The sequence below is a fragment of the Dioscorea cayenensis genome, chromosome 10 (genome assembly GCF_009730915.1).
Source record: "Dioscorea cayenensis subsp. rotundata cultivar TDr96_F1 chromosome 10, TDr96_F1_v2_PseudoChromosome.rev07_lg8_w22 25.fasta, whole genome shotgun sequence".
Classification (NCBI taxonomy): domain Eukaryota; kingdom Viridiplantae; phylum Streptophyta; class Magnoliopsida; order Dioscoreales; family Dioscoreaceae; genus Dioscorea; species Dioscorea cayenensis.
Window position 1 is genome coordinate 7,632,775 of NC_052480.1, and position 22,107 is coordinate 7,654,881.

Sequence of the window (22,107 nt, forward strand, 5' to 3'; positions counted from 1 at the left end):
CCCGTAAGTAGGCCGTAAGTTGTCCTAATTCAAGCAAACTTCGTATTTTTTTTAGCTAAACTCTATATTATTCTTATGTAGGATGACTAGGGTGAAGAAGATGACTACCAGATCGATAAAGAGGATAAGGACCGAGGTATCCACCATGGTTCCAAACAGAGCAGAGGACCCTGCTCCCTCTACCCCCTCTCCACCTGTCAAGCAGACCTTCTCCACATCCTATTTCTGAGAGCTATATACCCGCTTGAAGATGAAATAGTTTGGTCAAGCTCATTTGTAAGGCTGGTCGGTGCTTACACACATGGTATTAGAGAGTGAGGTCCACCATATATGAACATTAAGAAATGGAACCGGCTCTTTCCATGGAGGAGCTGATCTACCATGACGTCACCTTGGAGGTGCTCAGTATTTTTGAGGTTAATAGGAGTTCAGTGGTTCTCTTGGCTTGGGGCTATATAGTTTTAGATCTTCGGCGAGCCTTGGCACTTGAGCTAAACCAATTTTTCTCTGTTGTTGGGATTATATAATACTGATTTCATGTGACCTAGCAGTACAAGAATCTCATCATTGACTTCCCTCCTAGGACTACGACAAAGGGAGTCTGGCTTTGCCATAACAGTGGGCAGAGTTACAACCCTTGGTTAATTGAGGCATCCCATCTTATTCAACATGCACATTGGTAAGTACATGCAATCCTCACCCGATCGATAGCAGACTATGCTGATAGTACCAGGGTGGCAAGGCGGCAAGAGTAGTATCTTTTGCAAAGTATGGTGGATCGCCATCCCCTCCACTTAGGGCACATGTTGGTCGACTTTCTTGCACACCAGGATCAACATGTGCGTCTTACCGTCATTTTTGCCAGGTCATACATCACTTGGCTCATGTGAGGGATAGGACTCCTGGAGCTACTAGAAGGTCTCCCAACTCTCAACACCCTAGCTCATCTGGGAACAAGACCCTCTGCTTCATGGGAATGATTATCCGGTATGGCTCCTAGTACGTTCTCCCCCTAGTTCCACAGAGTTTCCACTAGTAGTGGGTGAGGACACAAGTGAGGATTCGAACGATGAGTCTGAGAATGACTCATTGCTCCCTTCGGCCACCGTGAGTCTGGCAATCACCGTAGCTCCTCCCTAACACAGATCGGAGCTTTAGGAGCTTAGGGCCGAGATTCGACAGTTGTAGGAGGACAGTAGATGATCTTGGTGACCTAGGCACCGCTCGAGGCCAACCTCGGTTGTGCTTTGGACATATTTAGCCATCTTACCATCCTTCGCCGGCATCCACTCCTCCTCCTACTCAACATCCATCGACAAATTCTGGCCATCGGACATTGTTGAGCCCGAGCATTAGACTTTATCTTCCTTTCATTTGTATTTTCATTTTCATTCTTCGTATTCATCTTTTATGGAAAAGGTTGGCCCTACCAAGTTTTGTATCTATTTTTGAGATATTTAGTGAATTTTATTTTTTTTGTTTTTGTTATTTTATTTTTCTTGAGCTTAATTATCTTCTCCATTATACTCGCAGGATTTTATTGCTACACCCAAACACCCTCAATTGTAAAGGTAATGCTCACTTGGTCTTTTCTTGACCTTGAGTGACCCCCACCACTTGGGCAATTCAAAGGACACACCATGCCGGTTTCAAGGATTATCGCCATTCATATGTAAACCAAGGAAGTACTCATTTTTCATTCCCCTTCTATTTTAGATTGCATTGATTGGTTATTCATCTTTTACACAAATTGAGGACAATGCATGATTTTAAGTATGGAGAAGGGGTTTAGGATTTATTGGATTCTTTTACTTGCCGAGTTGTAAACTTGTGAAGGTGCATTTGAAATCTAGTGGGAGTTTCTTAGTATAAGGGTGGACACATTCAAGTTTTTTGATATTTGAGTTCTATTTTTTTTAGTTTTCACTCTATTCTTGGTTGTTCACCCAATTGAAGCACATAACTTCTCTATTGTAGCAACTTAGACCTTATATAACTTTCTATAGTTTTTAGTTCATTTTACTTCAAGTGAAATAAATTGAGAAAAATCTTTGCAAATTTGAAAGAATTTGTTTGAAAAAGAGAAATATGGGAAGTGGAAAGAGCTACCCTAGTGGATATATGGAGCTACTCTCGATAAGTCTCATACTTTGTATACCCTAGCTAGAGAAAGAGCTACCTTTTCAGAAGAGTGAAAGCTACCGTCTTCTAGCAAAAGATGTGGAAAACGCTACCTCCCTTAAGTGGGAAACCACTTTGTGAGGCCTCGTGAGAATAGACTATCTTAGGAGTTGTGTGAAGCTACCACCTAGAAAAGAAGAAGAATTTTTTGTAAAGCTTTTGCTATTGAAGTCTTGTAGGTCAAAAGAAATGAAGTAGAGAGTTATAAAACACACACAATCAATAACTTTGAATAGAGTTTGCACTATTTTTGGAATTTGAAATTTTTAGCATTCTTGTATTGTTGACACACGATTACTTTTGAAACTCCACAATTCTTGAGCACCCGAGGTCTTGCACTTTTTCCTCTTGGTTTGTAATGTTTTGTTTTTACTTAAGGACAAGAAAAAGCATAAGTGTGGGGGAATTTGATGAGTGCACAATTGTTCATTATTTTATATCATTTTATACACTCATTAGGAATGTAATACAGTTATTTTGTGGAATTTGATGTTAAACATGGCGTGTTTCACATCCACAGGCTTTGGGCAGTACTTAAAGATGAGAGAAAGACAAAAGGAGTCTTCTAGAGCTAAAACAATGAAGATGGAGCTCTCTCAGTATCAATCAAAGAAGGACAAGGGAAACAAAACTACTTACAGCCACCTTACATTTGTGCTTACGGCTATAAGTCTCTTCTAGTGAACCTTACGGACATGCTTATGCCTATAAAGGGAAGCATAAAGACATTCAGAGGAACTTACAGGTAAGACTTATGCCTGTAAGTATAATTTTAAGGATCATTAAGAGCATCTTACGAGCAGAGCTTATGCCCGTAAAGGTAGTTGCAAGAGACATACAGACAAGTTTATGGTCCAGTATTTATGGATGTAAGCTGGACCATAACACAAGACATAAGACTTTACGGATGGGACTTACGGCCGTAAGTGATCCCATAAGTCTCGTGATCCATCATCTTTAGCTCCTTACGGCCACGTCCTTATGCTAGTAAGCATCCCGTAAGTGGCACAGTATAAATATTCCTAATGAGGGTTTTTAGGGCATCTTTTGTTCTATTCGAAGATGGGGCTAAGGAGGAAGAATAGGGTAAAATATCCAAGGCTTTGGAGGTGAATCTAGAGGGAATTCCATCTATCTATCTTGGAGAGGAAGGATTGTAACTATCAAGATTTTCTTGGAGGAGTCCGCGGAAGGTCCTTGGTTGTTCTCCAGTAATCATCCTCCGGCATGATTGAGAAGGGAATTTTCATGTCTAATTTTATTCTCTCCATGTCTTGTTGTTTGAGTGCTTGCCCTCCATTAATGGAGGGTTAATTTTTTAAAAGTTTAGGCATAGTTGAACTCTAGAGTTTCAAACTATTTGTTATTGGTTGTGGATCTTGTGGAGTTATTTGTTTTTTTTAAATGCAATCCATATTATTTAAATCTAATTATGTGTTTTGTATGCCTTGATTTCTATTGAGGAGAAAGCCCTAGTTCTCATATTTAATTTGCTTTGTGATGAGTAGAAATACCCACCTAGGATAGACATGCCACAATTGGATGAGATTAAGAGTAAGCCTAGTAATGGAGTATTTTAGAGTTTAGAGTTCTCCTTCCTCAATCCTCCCAAGTGGATTAACAAGTTATTTCCATTCTCTTTGCAATCATAAGGAATAGATTTTAGAAGAAATTATATTTCCATTATGTATGGTATTAGGGGTAATCTCTTCACATGGAGAATTATCTATTTTAGAAATTCTTGTTAATTCACATTGAGATTTCATAGAGTGAAAAAAATTGAGGGGGTATCTGTATCAGCACTATAATGAGTCAGTTACTATTTATCTTTGCAAGAGGGATTTAGTATGCTTTAGGATTTCTTTCAGTTCAAACAGGATTGTATGCTTATACAACCTTTGTTCTGAACTTAACAAACTTGACACACAAATTTGCATGCGTGTACCGCAAGTGCATGGGTGTCAAAGTAATAAAGTACCCAATGAGTCGGGTAGTTGAATCCATAGGGAACGGAAGTATTAGTAATGAAAACTTCTCAATTATCTAGACGGAATCAAAATTTTGGAGAAATGGACTCAATCGCAAGAATATGATTATCGCAAGCAATAAGGGAGAAATAAAAAATAAAGGAAGTCTCAATCAATAAAGATGAGGTACCCGAGCAATGTTCCCCGGTCTAACATGAAATGCAAGACTTACTAAATGTTTCTAAACCGAGTTAAATGAGTCAAGATAATCCAAGAACAATCGGTTCCTACCTCCAGGCCACCAATACTAGTCTCCTACGAGGTCCCGGTGGAGAAATCGCTCAATCTCAACACCTCACACCACATATGACTGCAATAAACTCTAGTGGTACCTAAGAATACAACCGATTTCTAAAGATAGATCTAACCCTACTTTTAGGTGAAAGATCCCTAACCCCCTACAAGGTCCCGCCGGAGAAATCTCTCAATCTCATGCCTCACACCAAATATGACTGCATAAAGCCTAGGGAATACGGAAATAGGGAGCACTCATTGGAGGGGAAAGAGGACACTCCATTATCTCATGACTCACCCTCTTAACCCTCTTCAACCTTGGAGTTCTAACCATAATGAAGACATCTCTCTCACCAAGGCAACAAATCATACAATACAAATCAATCACAAAGATTAATACGACATGCAAGCAATGAGAAAACAATATCGAAACTCAAATAAACTCAAATTTAATTGAAAACATAAAGTAAATCAATACAAAGATATGATCCTAGGGTTCATATGCCCAAATACCTACTAGGGTTTAGCCCTCCATGGGGCAAGTTACAAAGCAAAGAATAATGCAATAAAAACCAATGAAAACCATGGAATAAAACCCCTTGAATTTGTGATGATGGCCTTGATGGGTCGCTTAACGTATTAAAGGATCCCTCTTTGAAGCTGGGTTGCTGACAGCTCCCTTGATGCTATGAGGGAGAAAAGATCTATCAAAATTGGTTAAAAATGCCGGCAAATTCCCCAAAGACCTCATCTTCAAACCCTAGCAGCTTCACCTTTCAAACGCTAGCAAAAAATCTCCAAAGAATAAGGCAAAAGGGGTATATAGTCATAAACCACGTCTGTCACGTACCTCCATGCAACCATGTGAGTTTTCATACACCCGCGTGAGCTGCAGAAATTCCCACGGGACCACGTGAAATTTTCATACGGTTGCGTGAACAGTGTTTTTGATACAATACTACTGCAGTGATTTGTGACAGTACTTTACTATAGTATTCTTCATAAACACGGCTCACATACTCTTCTCGTAAGGCCATGGTCAGGCACACGTCCACGTGGTAAGTTAAGAAACTTTTCATCATCGAATTATCACTGGGAAGCTCTTGCATTCTTCACACAAATAGGAACATGGGAGTGTGATTGCCTTTGTGCCCTTCAAACTCATAAATTGGCTTGAATTCTCTTGGAAGTTGGCACACATCCCCATGTATATGAGCTCCTCTTGAGTCTTGATCCTTATGTTGTACAAAACCTCCCAAAATGTGCTTTCATAACCTATCTTTGCTTCCTTTTCTTCCTTCAATGCATTCACAATCTATTTGCACAAAGGAAGACCAAATACACTTTATGAGACATAAACCATGGTAAAAATGATGCTCAATGAATGTAAACCATATAGAGAAATATGTCTACTCAAGCACTTATCAAAACCCTAGAGTGATACTATATATGGGCATCTCTTCTTCCCCTTGATTTCTCGACTACTTTGATTTCTTTGTTTGTGTTTTTTATTATTGTTCACACACACACACACCACTACTTTCTTTTAGGTTAATTTTTGGGATAGGAACTAGTACTAGTAATCTTAATCTTCTCAGTGGATCGATACCTTGCTTTCACGCACACTTTACTACTTGATTGGCGCATATGTGTGCATCCCTATCATATGGAAGCATATTTGCTAACCTCAAAAATATAGGCATTGGGGAATCCTCAACCTACAGACTTTAATAGGGCATTACATGGGAAATGATGGCGGAAAATCTTTGCCAACTATAAAGATTACTTGATAAAGGTCATCAAGACCAATTATTTGAATCATGGTTTTCCGTGGCCTCTACACCACTCCCAACCCAATATCCTTTTTTTGGGTTGGTATTGCTCCATACTCCCAATCTTCCATACTTGTTCCTCTATGGTAACTAAAAATGGTACCTCTGACTCACTCTAGTATGCTCCTTAAGTAAATGGCCATGGCCCAAAGCATATTTGGCCAACCCTTTTCAATATTGCACATCCCCCTGGGTCTCCATCAAGTGCTTCTCTAAAGGCTCCCCCTCCTTAGAGATCTTCTTTTGATCTACTTCTATAACTGATTTACAACCTCTAATGTCATCTTTACCAACCCTCTCTTGCAACCATTATGATGTGAGATCCTGGTCCCTTGACAGCAACATGACCTTCTTAGTGTGTTCACTTTACCGCTTCCTTTTCAAAAGAAGGCCTTTGTTGTCCCTTGATCCCTATTTTCTAGAACTTAAGGTGCCCATGCAACATATCCTCTTCTACTAGTTTTCTTGGGACAACAAAGTTCTCACACTTAACAACCTCACAAAATGAGATTGTAATCAATGTTCGACTAATATCTGTATCCTTTGCCACCATGCTATAGAAAGTACAAATCTGTTTATCCTCCATTGTAACTTCACAAAACAAATCTGGTCTTTCTTTGGATAAAACTGTGAATTGCAATTGCTCTCATTGTTTATGCCCGATATTTGGACGGTTTGCCCTAGAAGCCCATTAGCGGATGTTGCTAGATCTCCTCTTAAAAAGCAATTTTCTGGAATATTTAGCTTGAGAGGAGCAAAAGAATCTTTCAACAAAGTGTTCTTGACCCTATTCTTATTATATTTAAGAGTATTCACATGCTTCTCTCTTGGATTTTTTTCAACTCACGACCCTCAGCACGAGCATATACTAAGTGACTCGGCCAACACACTCAGACTCTTCTCAGACTTCCTGAGTGCCAGCATAGTAGAAGATCCCCAACACCCTACAATCTAGCAGAGGAGTCCACCCTTGCTACCACATAGTTTACAATGCCAACTCTCATGCAGCCTTGTGTTTCCCTTAATCTAATTATGTATTGAATAATAGTTTTTTACTTTTTTAAAATTATATAATTTATAATCATATTTTCATGTTTAAGAATGTACAAATCAATGATGATTCACTTTCTAATAATATAGATCATGTACTGTCATATGAATCATATAATATTTGTGTCATGTTTGTATTGACCTATTTAATTAATTATATTGTATTCCTTTGATGCCAGTGCCTCTAATTATTTAAGTTATGTGCAGGAATATATATATATATATATATATATATATATATATATATCAAATATGATTTATTTATTAATATTGATCATGTCCTGGTGGTATTAATCATCATATAATAATGGTGCCATGTTCATAATTCATATTGACCAGTTTAAATTAATCATATTGTGTTCGTTTGAAGACAGTAATATGGGTACCAGCTCATTATGAGGGGTAATATATATATATATATATAATCAGACTCTCTCATCTTATTTTATCAAGATACTTGCTCTTTAAATCTCCACCAGTCAACGGATTTATACCAGAGGCCTTGAAGAGAAAGTTCCTCATTCTCTATTGTTCTGCAACAAGGTTTTCTTTGCCCGCTCATCCATGGCTTCACACAAGAACCTTCTCAGAAGTGATGGTCTTCTTAAGGTGATATGATTAATTTGTATCTTTTTTTTTTAATTTAAATTTAGTTTTGTTACTTAGTTGATAATGTTTATTTTAGTATATTTTGGAGACAAGTGTTTATCCAAGAGAGCATCAACAACTAAAGGAATTGAGAGAAGTAACAATGAAACTTATAAGGTAAAGCCCCCTCTTTCCCTCTTTATCTCTTTGTAGAGATTTCAAAACTTCTTCTCTTTTGTTTTTCTTATAAACATCATTAATCTTTGTTATCTATCATACCCGAGAGGAATATATATATATATATATATTAAAGTTACTTTTAGCTTTATTAAAATTAATTTGGGTGTTTTTTATTGGGTAAAGCAGTGAAATTACTTATTAATCCCGGTGACCACAATCTTTCTTTCCCTCTTTTTTTTTTCTTTTCATTTTCTTCGCAAATATGGATAAATCAGGTGAAAAGATCCAAATTGTTGACATATGTCTAAAGAAGGGAGTAGAATCATAGTTAACGTTGTTAATATAATACATTTTTAGTTAATTTTTTAATCTCTTGTTCAATGAAATAGGGGAGATATGAGTGTCCCTCCTGAAGAAGGGCAACTTTTATCAGTTATTTTGAAGCTAATGAATGCAAGGAAGACTATAGAGATTGGAGTTTTCACTGGCTATTCACTTCTCGCTACTGCATTGGCATTGCCAAAAGATGGGAAGGTTGCACTCCTTTGTGATTTCATCGTTTTATGTTTAATTTGATGCGGGGATATTTAAATATATGGGTTTTAATTATTATTTTATTTTTGTTTTCAGATAATAGCGATCGATATGGATAGATCGTCATTTGAAATAGGTCTTCCTTTCATTCAAAAAGCTGGAGTGGAAGAAAAGATTAACTTCATTGAGTCCAAAGCAATGCCTATCCTAGATAAGATGGTTGAAGAGGTAGGTAAAATCTCTAGATTTTTAAATCTATTAATGTTATTTCTTTTATCTTGATTTAAAGAAATCTTTAGGTACATTAATCATTAAAAACTGAATGTTTTATTTATTCTCAATAGTTGTACTCTAGTTAAATTTTTGACAAAAATATAATGAACTTCATGATGTCAAATATCAAATGACAAAATTACTTCTAAAGACAATAAATTCTTGAAGAATAAATTTTAAAATTGCCTCTTAATATGAAGACAATAATTTATAAATACTTATTTTATTTGTAATTAATTTAAACTTGAAAGTTTTTTAATATGTTAAAAGTTTTAGCTAGAGATTTTTTGGACACAGTATTTGGGCTTTGCGATGAAAACACTGAGGTGTAATTTTTCCAAAAAGTCTTATAGAAAATGAACCTTTGAATGAAAGTTAGAGTTTGTTGCAGGTAAAAGATGATAAGGATGAATTATTTGATTTCGCATTTGTGGACGCTGACAAAGTAAATTATGAACAATATCATGAAAGATTGATGAAATTGGTGAAGATAGGAGGAGCCATTATTTATGACAACACGCTCTGGTATGGTACTGTGGCAGAGCCTCTAGATCCTTCACTCCCAGAGTGGATGGTCGATGTAAGGAATCTCACCATCAAGTTCAATGAATTTCTAGTTGGTGATCCTAGAGTTGATATCTCTCAAGTTTGCATTGAAGATGGACTTACCATTTGTAGGCGTATCGCTTGAAATAAGATACGTTTTTCTTGCTTTCATTTCAAAAATAAAAAGCTTTCCTTTAAAACTATAGTTTTGGAAATAAGACTATTTAAATATGGAATCTCTTTGTTATCTATCCGTATTTGTCTACTCATGTTTAACAATTTGCTTTGAGTAATCAATGAAGACTAGTGTTATTGTTAGTTATATAGTAGAGATTTATTTATAAATTTAAATAAAAATCACGATAACGAATGCAAAACTATCATAAATAATAAGAGAAATTAAAGTTGAAAAACTTATGCTTGATCTTCTTTGTTTTGAATGTGCTTTATTTTTTATATTTTTAAGATGGGGATTCTATGTTCAATATCTCGATCTAATGAAATCAAAATAAATACAAATATGATAATGATGAATGAAAAAAGAAAAAGTGCTTAAGGTAGGGTGGATGTAGGCAAACGGATCAAGATAGTGGATTCAAAAGTTTTTTTTTGGGGTTTTTTTTATATATATATAACTTTGTTTTGAGAGGCTACGATGATGATGATATGGATACTAACTAGACATCTACATCATTCGGGTAGTATTTGTGATTAGTTATGTCAGGACGAATAGCATTATTTGGTATGCTCATATTTGATTATTGTATTTTATTTTCTTGTTTTTATTTGTTTTTATCTATATTGATTAAATTTTGTGCACTAATGGACACTTCCACAAGTTGGTCAAGCAATTTGTGGGTTGGCACATGGGTGGTGGCTCATTGCTTTTGTACCAATCCTTCACTATTTCAGCATAAAATTATTGAAATTGCAATATATATATACACGCACTAAGTGATATAATAACAAATTTTTAATTATAAATACTTCTTATTATTATTTATTATATATATTTTTATATAAAATTAATTAACTGGTCTATGACAGAAGCAAAATTACAAATTTAATGTAAATAAATAATTAAGGATTTCTCAATGTTATAAAGGAAGGAGCTACCAATTTTCTCTTGAGAGAGCCAAATAAAGTTTTTTTTTTTAAGACAAACAATAAATTTCTATAAATATTTTTTAAAAACTATTTTTCTGTTTTTGAGAGTAAAAAAAAAATTAAAAAACTTGTTTAAAAATATGTTTTGTAAATAGTTTTTAAAAATTAAAAATGACAATGTGTTTTTAAAAATCAAGGGACCAACGTTTAGATTTTCAATTTTAAATTTTAAAATTTTAAAATTTTTTAAACCTAAAAAAAACAAACAATTAGAGATAAAAATAATCTCAACACCATCTAATGTTCATTTTTTTAAGAATTATATTATCTTGTAAACTCTGAATTTCCTTATATTAGGGGTTTTTACCACTTTATATAAGTAGGGATGCAAGTGGGCAGGGCGGGGTAGGGATTCCCCGCGGGGGAGAAATTTCCCACACTCACTCCCCCGCGGGGATCTCCCGGCTCGACCAAATTTTTTCCCTATAACATTATACATGTAACACATAATATATGAAATTAAAAAAATAAACATAATATAATGTTTGAGAAAACAACAAAATAATTATTATAAATAACATAAAATTTAAAAGTAAATTAAAGATAAAAATTCATTCATTTATTAAAAAAAAAAAAATTCATTCATAAAATTCATAATATAAAAACTAATACAACAATTTATTATTTTTTTCATTCTTCAAATCATTGAAATTGAGAATCCATTACCGCTACCATCTTAATATGATAGTTCCACTTTCAACAATAAATAAAATTATAAGTACAAAATAAAATTATAAATAATATTAAAGTCAAAAAAATTATAAGAAAATAATATTTTCAGGGAATTCTGCTCCCTCGCCACGGCGGATGTGCGCGGGAAACCGGGATTTTCTGCTCCACTTAGCATCAAAATGCAAGTTCATGGTCATTATATATTTACTTAAAAACTCACCATGCGTTCAGCAATAGAACAGAAAGCATTCATGCATTGAGAATCATATGCATATAAAGAATAGATACAAATGTACAAGCAATGATTATAGAGATGCATTACTTCACTAATCACCCCACTAGCTATGTCATAAACCTTTGGCCATTGAAATTAATTTCAATCCAAAGTGCATGGCCCTAATAAGAATATGGGGTTAAGTAGCCTACCATTTGTCTTTCTAGTAACTAACATAAACTAATTAGATTCTAAAGGGAATGCAGATGTAGTAACCAGAAACCCTCTCCGGTGTTGCGTCTCGCCGAAGCTCCGATCGCCAACCCAAATAACCACCTTGATCTGGCATCCACGAACCGCAAGCACGCACTCTGATCGTGGCACCAACAAACCCTCGACAGTTCGACCACACTAACGGCACGTTGGCGAAGAGAAAGAAAGAGACGAAGAAGAGATAGTTTAATTCCCTTTTTAGTCCCTTGTACTTTTCAAATTGTGCCCTTTTGGTCCCTCTGCTGTAATTTATATCTTTTAAATTTCTCTACTCTAAAAAAAATAAGCCAATGTAATCCTTCACGTTACGGCCAGGTCATTTGCCATTTATTTTTTGATGATGTAGCATTTTAAAATAATTTATTGGATGAGGTGGCACATAGATATATTAAACTAATAAAATGATTGAATAAAAAACAAAACAAATTATTTTTTAAAGATTTTATATGAATTCGGATCTTTCCCACTAGATCCTAATTCTAGAAATTAACTTTACCTTCTTCTCAAAATGTTGTGACTGCGACCTCCATTTCTCTGCAGCATTGTCTCTTTCTGACTGACCGCCGTTGTGATTTTGAGGACTTCATTTCAAAGCATTGTGACCGCGAAATCCATTCTCTACATCGGCTAAGATCTGGCCATTAGCGTGCCCATAACATCCGTTATCAACACCATTTTAGTTGCACAATTTAGTGCACTTATTTATTGAAATAATGCATCACTGTAGAACTTCTATTCAGATATTATGTTTTAGTGCTATAATTCTGCAGTGTAGAAGATGTATTGCATTACTGCAAAATTTTGTAATATAGAACCAGGATCAATTATCAATTTTGTAGTATAGAGCCAACATTAATTTCATACAATTAACAAAAGAATTCCCGCAACACATGTGAGACAACAAGTTAAATCCATACAATTAACAAAAGAATCAATTTCATAGGAGCTAATTTATTGAATGTACATCTGCAATCAGAAGTCATCATATCTCCAATGACTCTTGGCTCCTTAAAATGACACCACTCCTGCAATCCTAAAGGATTCCATCGGCCTCACTCCACTCTCATTCACTCTCCTCCGTTAGGACGAACCTCAGCACCGACACCTCCACCTTCTCCTGCAATGCCATGCGAGCAACGAAGCCAACCCCTCCCTATCATCCACCCCACTCCAAAAACAACACCCCTATGTTATGCTTTCTCTTGGCCAACGATGGCATCACCGTGCACCCAAATGCCGCTGGTCGGTTGGAAAGAGATAGCGTTGGAGAGCAATGAAAGGGAGGAACACATGGGGTAATTGGAGAAGAAGATAAAGTTTCTGGAATTCGGATCTAGTTGGAAAGATCCGTATTCATATAAAATCTTTAAAAAATCATTTGTTTTGTTTTTTATTCAATGATTTTATTAGTTTAATATATCTATGTGCCACCTCATCCAATAAATTATTTCAAAATGCCACATCATCAAAAAAAATAAACGATAAATGACCCAGCCATCACGTGAAAGATTACATTGGCTTATTTTTTTTTGAGTAGAGGGATTTAAAAGATATAAATTAAAGTAGAGGGACCAAAAGGGCACAATTTGAAAAGTACAGGGACTAAAAAAGGAGTTATACGGGAAGAGATGAAGGGTTTTGCGAATTGGATACTTTAATGTATTTTTTTTTATTTTTAAAAATAAATATTTAATTATAAATTAAATTTATTCAGATTGAAAGTAATTTCATATTTTATAAATACAACAATTACAAATATTTTTTAATTAATATATAGTGTTGTTAATTTTTAAAATATTTTAGTAAGTAAAGTTTTTTTATAAAACGCAATATTAAAATAAGTTGATTAATTACTAAAAACTAAATAACATAATTAAATTAAATGAGTTTACATTTTTCATTTTATCATAACAATATTTATTATTATTTTATACCCATAAATAAATATGAAATGTAGTAACAAAATGTTTTTTTAAAATCTTATGGGTAGTTTAAAAATCTTTAATTTAAAACTTAAAAATCTTTTGAATGAAAAAATGATATATAATATAAAAGTAATCGATGGTATGAAGAACTGAAGAAGGGGAACTGCTGAAATTGGGATTTCAGAAAAAGATGTTTTACGAAAAGTTGATAGATATCTTATTTTATCTAATCTTAATTTTAATATAACATATTTATTAATAATATGAAATAAAAAAATTTTGATTAAAATTTTTAAAACAATTTTCATATAATTATATCTGACCATGGAAGTAACATTAGATTTACTAAAAATCTAAAACATAATTAATAAATGTTTTAAAAAAAATTAAAACCCAAATATTTGGTCATTATAATATTATATAAATATTGATTTTTTAATAAATAAAATTAATCTTATGAGTTATTTTTAATAAATATTATATATATATATATATATATAAATTTTTAATTTAAAAGTCGAGGAATACACTCCTAGCTCGTCCTTGCCTGACCTGCCCTGTGAGTCGGGGGAGGGTGGTGTCTTCGTACAGAGAACGGGATTCCTCGCCCCACTTGCATCCTTGTATGAAAGGGTAAATGTACCATATTCAAGAAAACTAAGGCAATTGACAAGTAAGAAGTTACAGAAGGTTGGAAAGAGACAGGGTTGGAGAGCACTGAAAGGGAGGAAGCATGGGGTAATTGGAGAAGAAGATAAAGTTTCTGGAATTCGGATCTAGTTGGAAAGATCCGTATTCATATAAAATCTTTAAAAAATCATTTGTTTTGTTTTTTATTCAATGATTTTATTAGTTTAATATATCTATGTGCCACCTCATCCAATAAATTATTTTAAAATGCCACATCATCAAAAAATAAACGGCAAATGACCCAGCCGTCACGTGAAAGATTACATTGGCTTATTTTTTTTAGAGTAGAGGGATTTAAAAGATATAAATTAAAGTAGAGGGACCAAAAGGGCACAATTTGAAAAGTACAGGGACTAAAAAAGGAGTTATACCGGAAGAGATGAAGGGTTTTGCGAATTGGATACTTTAATGTATTTTTTTTATTTTTAAAAATCAATATTTAATTATAAATTAAATTTATTCAGATTGAAAGTAATTTCATATTTTATAAATACAACAATTACTAATATTTTTTAATTAATATATGGTGTTGCTAATTTTTAAAATATTTTAGTAAGTAAATTGTTTTTATAAAACGCAATATTAAAATAAGTTTATTAATTACTAAAAAATAAATAACATAATTAAATTAAATGAGTTTACATTTTTCATTTTATCATAACAATATTTATTATTATTTTATACCCATAAATAAATATGAAATGTAGTAACAAAATGTTTTTTAAAATCTTATTGGTAGTTTACAAATCTTTAATTTAAAACTTAAAAATCTTTTGAATGAAAAAATGATATATAATAATAAAGTAATCGATGGTATGAAGAACTGAAGAAGGGGAATTGCTGAAGTTGGGATTTAAGAAATGGATGTTTTAGGAAAAGTTGATAGATATCTTATTTTATCTAATCTTAATTTTAATATAACATATTTATTTATAATATGAAATAAAAAAAAATTTATTAAAATTTTTAAAACAATTTTCATATAATTATCTCGGAGCATGGAAGTAACATTAGTTTTACTAAAAATCTAAAACATAATTAATAAATGTTTTAAAAAAAATTAAAACCCAAATATTTGGTCATTATAATATTATATAAATATTGATTTTTTAATAAATAAAATTAATCATATGAGTTATGTTTAATAAATATTATATATATATATATATATATAAATTTTTAATTTAAAATTAGAGGAATACACTCCTAGCTCGTCCTTGCCTGACCTGCCCTGTGAGTCGGGGGAGGGGTATTCGTACAGAGAACGGGATTCGTCGCCCCACTTGCATCCTTGTATGAAATGGTAAATGTACCATATTCAATAAAACTAAGGCAATTGACAAGTAAGAAGTTACAGATGGTTGGAAAGAAACAGGGTTCGAGAGCACTGAAAGGGAGGAAGCATGGGGTAATTGGAGAAGAAGATAAAGTTTCTGGAATTGGGATCTAGTTGGAAAGATCCGTATTCATATAAAATCTTTAAAAAATCATTTGTTTTGTTTTTTATTCAATGATTTTATTAGTTTAATATATCTATGTGCCACCTCATCCAATAGATTATTTTAAAATGCCACATCATCAAAAAATAAACGGCAAATGACCCAGCCGTCACGTGAAAGATTACATTGGCTTATTTTTTTTAGAGTTGAGGGATTTAAAAGATATAAATTAAAGTAGAGGGACCAAAAGGCACAATTTGAAAAATACAGGGACTAAAAAAGGAGTTATACCGGAAGAGATGAAGGGTTTTGCGAATTGGATACTTTAATGTATTTTTTTATTTTTAAAAATCAATATTTAATTATAAATTAAATTTATTCAGATTGAAAGTAATTTCATATTTTATAAATACAACAATTACTAATATTTTTTTAATTAATATATAGTGTTGCTAATTTTTAAAAAAATATTTTTAGTAAAGTAAATTGTTTTTTTATAAAAACACCATATTAAAAATAAGTTTATTAATTACTAAAAAAATAAATAACATAATTACATTAAATGAGTTTACATTTTTAATTTTATCATAACCATATTTATTATTATTTTATACCCATAAATAAATATGAAATGTAGTAACAAAATGTTTTTTAAAATCTTATGGGTAGTTTAAAAATTTTTAATTTAAAACTTAAAAATCTTTTGAATGAAAAAATGAAATATAATAATAAAGTAATCGATGGTATGAAGAACCGAAGAAGGGGAACTGCTGAAGTTGGGATTTCAGAAAAGGATGTTTTACGAAAAGTTGATAGATATCTTATTTTATCTAATCTTAATTTTAATATAACATATTTATTTATAATATGAAATAAAAAAAATTTTATTAAAATTTTTAAAACAATTTTCATATAATTATCTCGGAGCATGGAAGTAACATTAGTTTAACTAAAAATCTAAAACATAATTAATAAATGTTTTAAAAAAAATTAAAACCCAAATATTTGGTCATTATAATATTATATAAATATTGATTTTTTAATAAATAAAATTAATCATATGAGTTATGTTTAATAAATATTATATATATATATATATATATATAAATTTTTAATTTAAAAGTCGAGGAATACACTCCTAGCTCGTCCTTGCCTGACCTGCCTTATGAGTGTGGGGAGGGGGGGTCTTCGTACAGAGAACGGGATTCGTCGCCCCACTTGCATCCTTGTATGAAATTGTAAATGTACCATATTCAAAAAAACTAAGGCAATTGACAAGTAAGAAGTTACAGATGGTTGGAAAGAGACAGGGTTGGAGAGCACTGAAAGGGAGGAAGCATGGGGTAATTGGAGAAGAAGATAAAGTTTCTGGATTTCGGATCTAGTTGGAAAGATCCGTATTCATATAAAATCTTTAAAAAATCATTTGTTTTGTTTGTTATTCAATGATTTTATTAGTTTAATATATCTATGTGCCACCTCATCCAATAGAATAATTTAAAATGCCACATCATCAAAAAATAAACGGCAAATGACCCAGCCGTCACGTGAAAGATTACATTGGCTTATTTTTTTTGGAGTAGAGGGATTTAAAAGATATAAATTAAAGTAGAGGGACCAAAAAGGCACAATTTGAAAAGTACAGGGACTAAAAAAGGAGTTATACCGGAAGAGATGAAGGGTTTTGCGAATTGGATACTTTAATGTATATTTTTTATTTTTAAAAATCAATATTTAATTATAAATTAAATTTATTCAGATTGAAAGTATTTTCATATTTTATAAATACAGCAATTACTAATATTTTTTAATTAATATACGGTGTTGCTAATTTTTAAAATATATTAGTAAGTAAATTGTTTTTATAAAACACCATATTAAAATAAGTTTATTAATTACGAAAAAATAAATAACATAATTAAATTAAATGAGTTTACATTTTTAATTTTATCATAACCATATTTATTATTATTTTATACCCATAAATAAATATGAAATGTAGTAACAAAATGTTTTTTAAAATCTTATGGGTAGTTTAAAAATTTTTAATTTAAAACTTAAAAATCTTTTGAATGAAAAAATGAAATATAATAATAAAGTAATCGATGGTATGTAGAACTGAAGAAGGGGAACTGCTTAAGTTGGATTTGAGAAAAAGATGTTTTACGAAAAGTTGATAGATATCTTATTTTATCTAATCTTAATTTTAATATAACATATTTATTTATAATATGAAATAAAAAAAATTTGATTATAATTTTTAAAACAATTTTCATATAATTATCTCGGAGCATGGAAGTAACATTAGTTTTACTAAAAATCTAAAACATAATTAATAAATGTTTTAAAAAAAATTAAAACCCAAATATTTGGTCATTATAATATTATATAAATATTGATTTTTTTATAAATAAAATTAATCATATGAGTTATTTTTAATAAATATTATATATATATATATATATATTTTTTTTAATTTAAAAGTCGAGGAATACACTCCTAGCTCGTCCTTACCTGAGCCCTGTGTGTCGGCGGAGGGGGGGTGTCTTCGTATAGAGAACGAGATTCTTCGCCCAACTTGCATCCTTGTATGAAAGGGTAAATGTACTATATACAAGAAAACTAAGGCAATTGACAAGTAAGAAGTTACAGATGGTTGGAAAGAGACAGCGTTGGAGAGCAATGAAAGGGAGGAAACATGGGGTAATTGGAGAAGAAGATAAAGTTTCTGGAATTCGGATCTAGTTGGAAAGATACGTATTCATATAAAATCTTTAAAAAATCATTTGTTTTGTTTTTTATTCAATGATTTTATTTGTTTAATATATCTATGTGCCACCTCATCCAATAAATTATTTTAAAATGCCACATCATCAAAAAATAAACGGCAAATGACCCAGCCGTCACGTGAAAGATTACATTGGCTTATTTTTTTTTTAGAGTAGAGGGATTTAAAATATATAAATTAAAGTAGATGGACCAAAAGGGCACAATTTGAAAAGTATAGGGACTAAAAAAGGAGTTATACCGGAAGAGATAAAGTGTTTTGCGAATTGGATACTTTAATGTATTTTTTTTTATTTTTAAAAATCAATAATTAATTATAGATTAAATTTATTCAGATTGAAAGTAATTTCATATTTTATAAATACAACAATTACTAATATTTTTTAATTAATATATGGTGTTGCTAATTTTTAAAATATTTTAGTAAGTAAATTGTTTATATAAAACGCCATTTTAAAATAAGTTTATTAATTACTAAAAAATAAATAACATAATTAAATTAAATGAGTTTACATTTTTAATTTTCTCATATCAATATTTATTATTATTTTATACCCATAAATAAATATGAAATGTAGTAACAAAATGTTTTTTAAAATCTTATGGGTAGTTAAAAAATCTTTAATTTAAAACTTAAAAATCTTTTGAATGAAAAAATGAAATATAATAATAAAGTAATCGATGGTATGAAGAACTGAAGAAGGGGAATTGCTGAAGTTGAGATTTCAGAAAAAGATGTTTTACGAAAAGTTGATAAATATCTTATTTTATCTAATCTTAATTTTAATATAACATATTTATTAATAATATGAAATAAAAAAATTTTGATTAAAATTTTTAAAACAATTTTCATATAATTATCTCGGAGCATGGAAGTAACATTAGTTTTACTAAAAATCTAAAACATAATTAATAAATGTTTAAAAAAACATTAAAACCCAAATATTTGGTCATTATAATATTATATAAATATTGATTTTTTAATAAATAAAATTAATCATATGAGTTATTTTTAATAAATATTATATATATATATATATAAATTTTTAATTTAAAAGTCGAGGAATACACTCCTAGCTCATCCTTGCCTGACCTGACCTGTGAGTCAGGGGAAGGGGGGGGTTGGTCTTCGTACAGAGAACGAGATTCCTCGCCCCACTTGCATCCTTGTATGAAAGGGTAAATGTACTATATACAAGAAAACTAAGGCAATTGACAAGTAAAAAGTTACAGATGGTTGGAAAGGGATAGCGTTGGAGAGCAATGAAAGGGAGGAAGCATGGGGTAATTGGAGAGGAAGCATGGGGTAATTTTTATAAAACGTCATTCGGGTCGGGCTGCAGGTGCTTTGTAAAATCACGTTGGTTTGCAAGGAGCACCGAGCCAAGGTCTGGGGACGACTCTTCCCGGTGGCCTTCTTATACTCATCGAGATCATCACTATGGCTTGCACAGGTTCATGTTCTATAATCTATATCTTCGCTAATTTTTTATGAGAAATCGAAGAAGAAAAGTTTGATTTTTAATATATGTTGTTCCTATTGGCAGTTTATGAGATTTGTTTAGGAGTCTAGGACGCCGCTGAGACGTTGTCACGTTGGTTCAACCGTTCAAGACCTCAGGTAATCAATATCATTTAATTTTTTTTATTGTTAATTAGGTGATTTGATTTTCTTTTTTTACTTAATCATTGCTTGAATTATTGGTTGTTTTACATTGAATTCAAGTAGGGATTATGTCATTTTGCAGATCACTTTGTTTGGTCATTGCTGGGGATTTTTCTAAGATTAGTAGAAATGGTAACTTTCAATAAAAATTAATAATTGAGTTAATGTTTATTGAAATCTACTGTAGCAGGCTTTGCGATGCACACTCTTGGCGCGGGTGTGACCGGGTCGCTTAGCCGAGAGGATGACCAAGGGACGATCATCGATAGCACATGGTGTACGGTCGGACACCATACTCGGTGATTAGCAGGTATGACATCCCGCGCAACCTACCTAAGGCATGATTGGGACTCACCGGCAGGGCCGAGCGCAATGACCGAGCGGGGTGTGGGGTCTCGACAATTCTAGGCTGTGGGAGGCCAAAAATATTCTAAGGCATGGGCTCTGAATATATTGCCATGACTTGGTGGTCATGGGGCCGTTACCGAGAGACATGGTGCGGGTCGCCATCGGTAACATCGGCATGGATAGGTCGCTATCGGGTCGCTATCAGAATGGGTGGGTCGCTATAGGTATGGCGTGGGCTGTTACCGAGAGACATGGCGTGGGTCGCCATCGGTAACGCGGGCTGACACAAGCGGCGTGGGACTTGGCGGTCGCATTGGCATGACATGAGCATTGGCATCGGCATGACGCCGCGCACAAGGGAGCGGCGTGGCACGGACAGACTAGCAGGGCAGGGCCTGTGACATTGTGACAGCTACCATTGTAAATTTCACTGGACTTGCAATCCTTCTCTATAGAATGTCCATCATCCTCAATGTTATACTTCTTTAATTATCTTAATTATTTATTTGTTAATTGTATTAATAATTACTAGTGTTCATGTGAAATTACGCAATTAACATTTACTAGTGCTCATGTGGAATTACTTGTAATGTGAAAAAGAAAATTCATATTTTGGAAATTTTGAAACCTTCGTGTGGAATTATATTTGTTTATAAGATTTTTTCTCAAAAAAATTAGATGCTTATTTTCATGTATTAAATAAAAACTGAAAGTGAGTGCATATAGAGGTTTCATTCTTCACTTAAACTATATAATAACTAACATATGGTAAGTTTATATGTCACATTAAACTAACAAGGGTCAAGAGTCAATAAAATACATTAAATATTATATTAATTTTTAAATCAAATACACATCCTATAACAAATTAGATGCTTATTTTCATGTATTACTTACGGACCACGGTCATTGGTTCATCGGAGGTTTAGTAACTAACAAATCTAGGTAGTCAGAACCGGACCGAACCTTCGAACCGGAGGAGGCCAAGGTTCAAGGGTCAAGAGGTCCAACCGGGGTCGAACCGGGTCGAACCGGATTTAATAAATAAAAATATAAAATAAAATACATTAAATATTATATTAATTTTTAAATCAAATACACATCCTATATTAATTTTCAAATCAAATACACAACCTATGAAACAAACAAGTATTGATTACATATTCAAAACACAACATTTAACAACATTTAATTAAACTAAATTGATATGAAACACTAAATAATATTAATCTCATCAAGTTATTCAAACATTGAAATCAAATCCATAAAATTAAATCCATATGAAATTCCAAATAAAATGAGCTCATAATTCTCAACAAAAATACATTTATATAATACTATGCAATAAACATGATAAGAATCAAAATGCATAGTTTCATACACAAAAAGTTGTTCACATTGAAGTAAAATACTAAAATCCACACAATATATTAAATAAGAAAATTTCACTAGAAAGCTCCTTCTTAAGCAAAATCCACAAA

The 22,107-nt window shown here is 32.2% G+C and overlaps 1 protein-coding gene across 1 annotated transcript; it reads left to right on the plus strand.

Annotated features, from left to right (window-relative positions):
• The first annotated feature begins 7,798 nt into the window (after nt 1–7,798).
• LOC120270682 (norbelladine 4'-O-methyltransferase-like) lies at nt 7,799–9,746 on the plus strand. The gene is made up of 5 exons (XM_039277751.1): nt 7,799–7,933; nt 8,010–8,089; nt 8,482–8,626; nt 8,723–8,854; nt 9,291–9,746. The coding sequence occupies exons 1-5, from the start codon at nt 7,889–7,891 to the stop codon at nt 9,588–9,590; spliced, it is 702 nt and encodes a 233-aa protein (XP_039133685.1). The 5' UTR covers nt 7,799–7,888; the 3' UTR covers nt 9,591–9,746.
• Nucleotides 9,747–22,107: the final 12,361 nt, after the last annotated feature.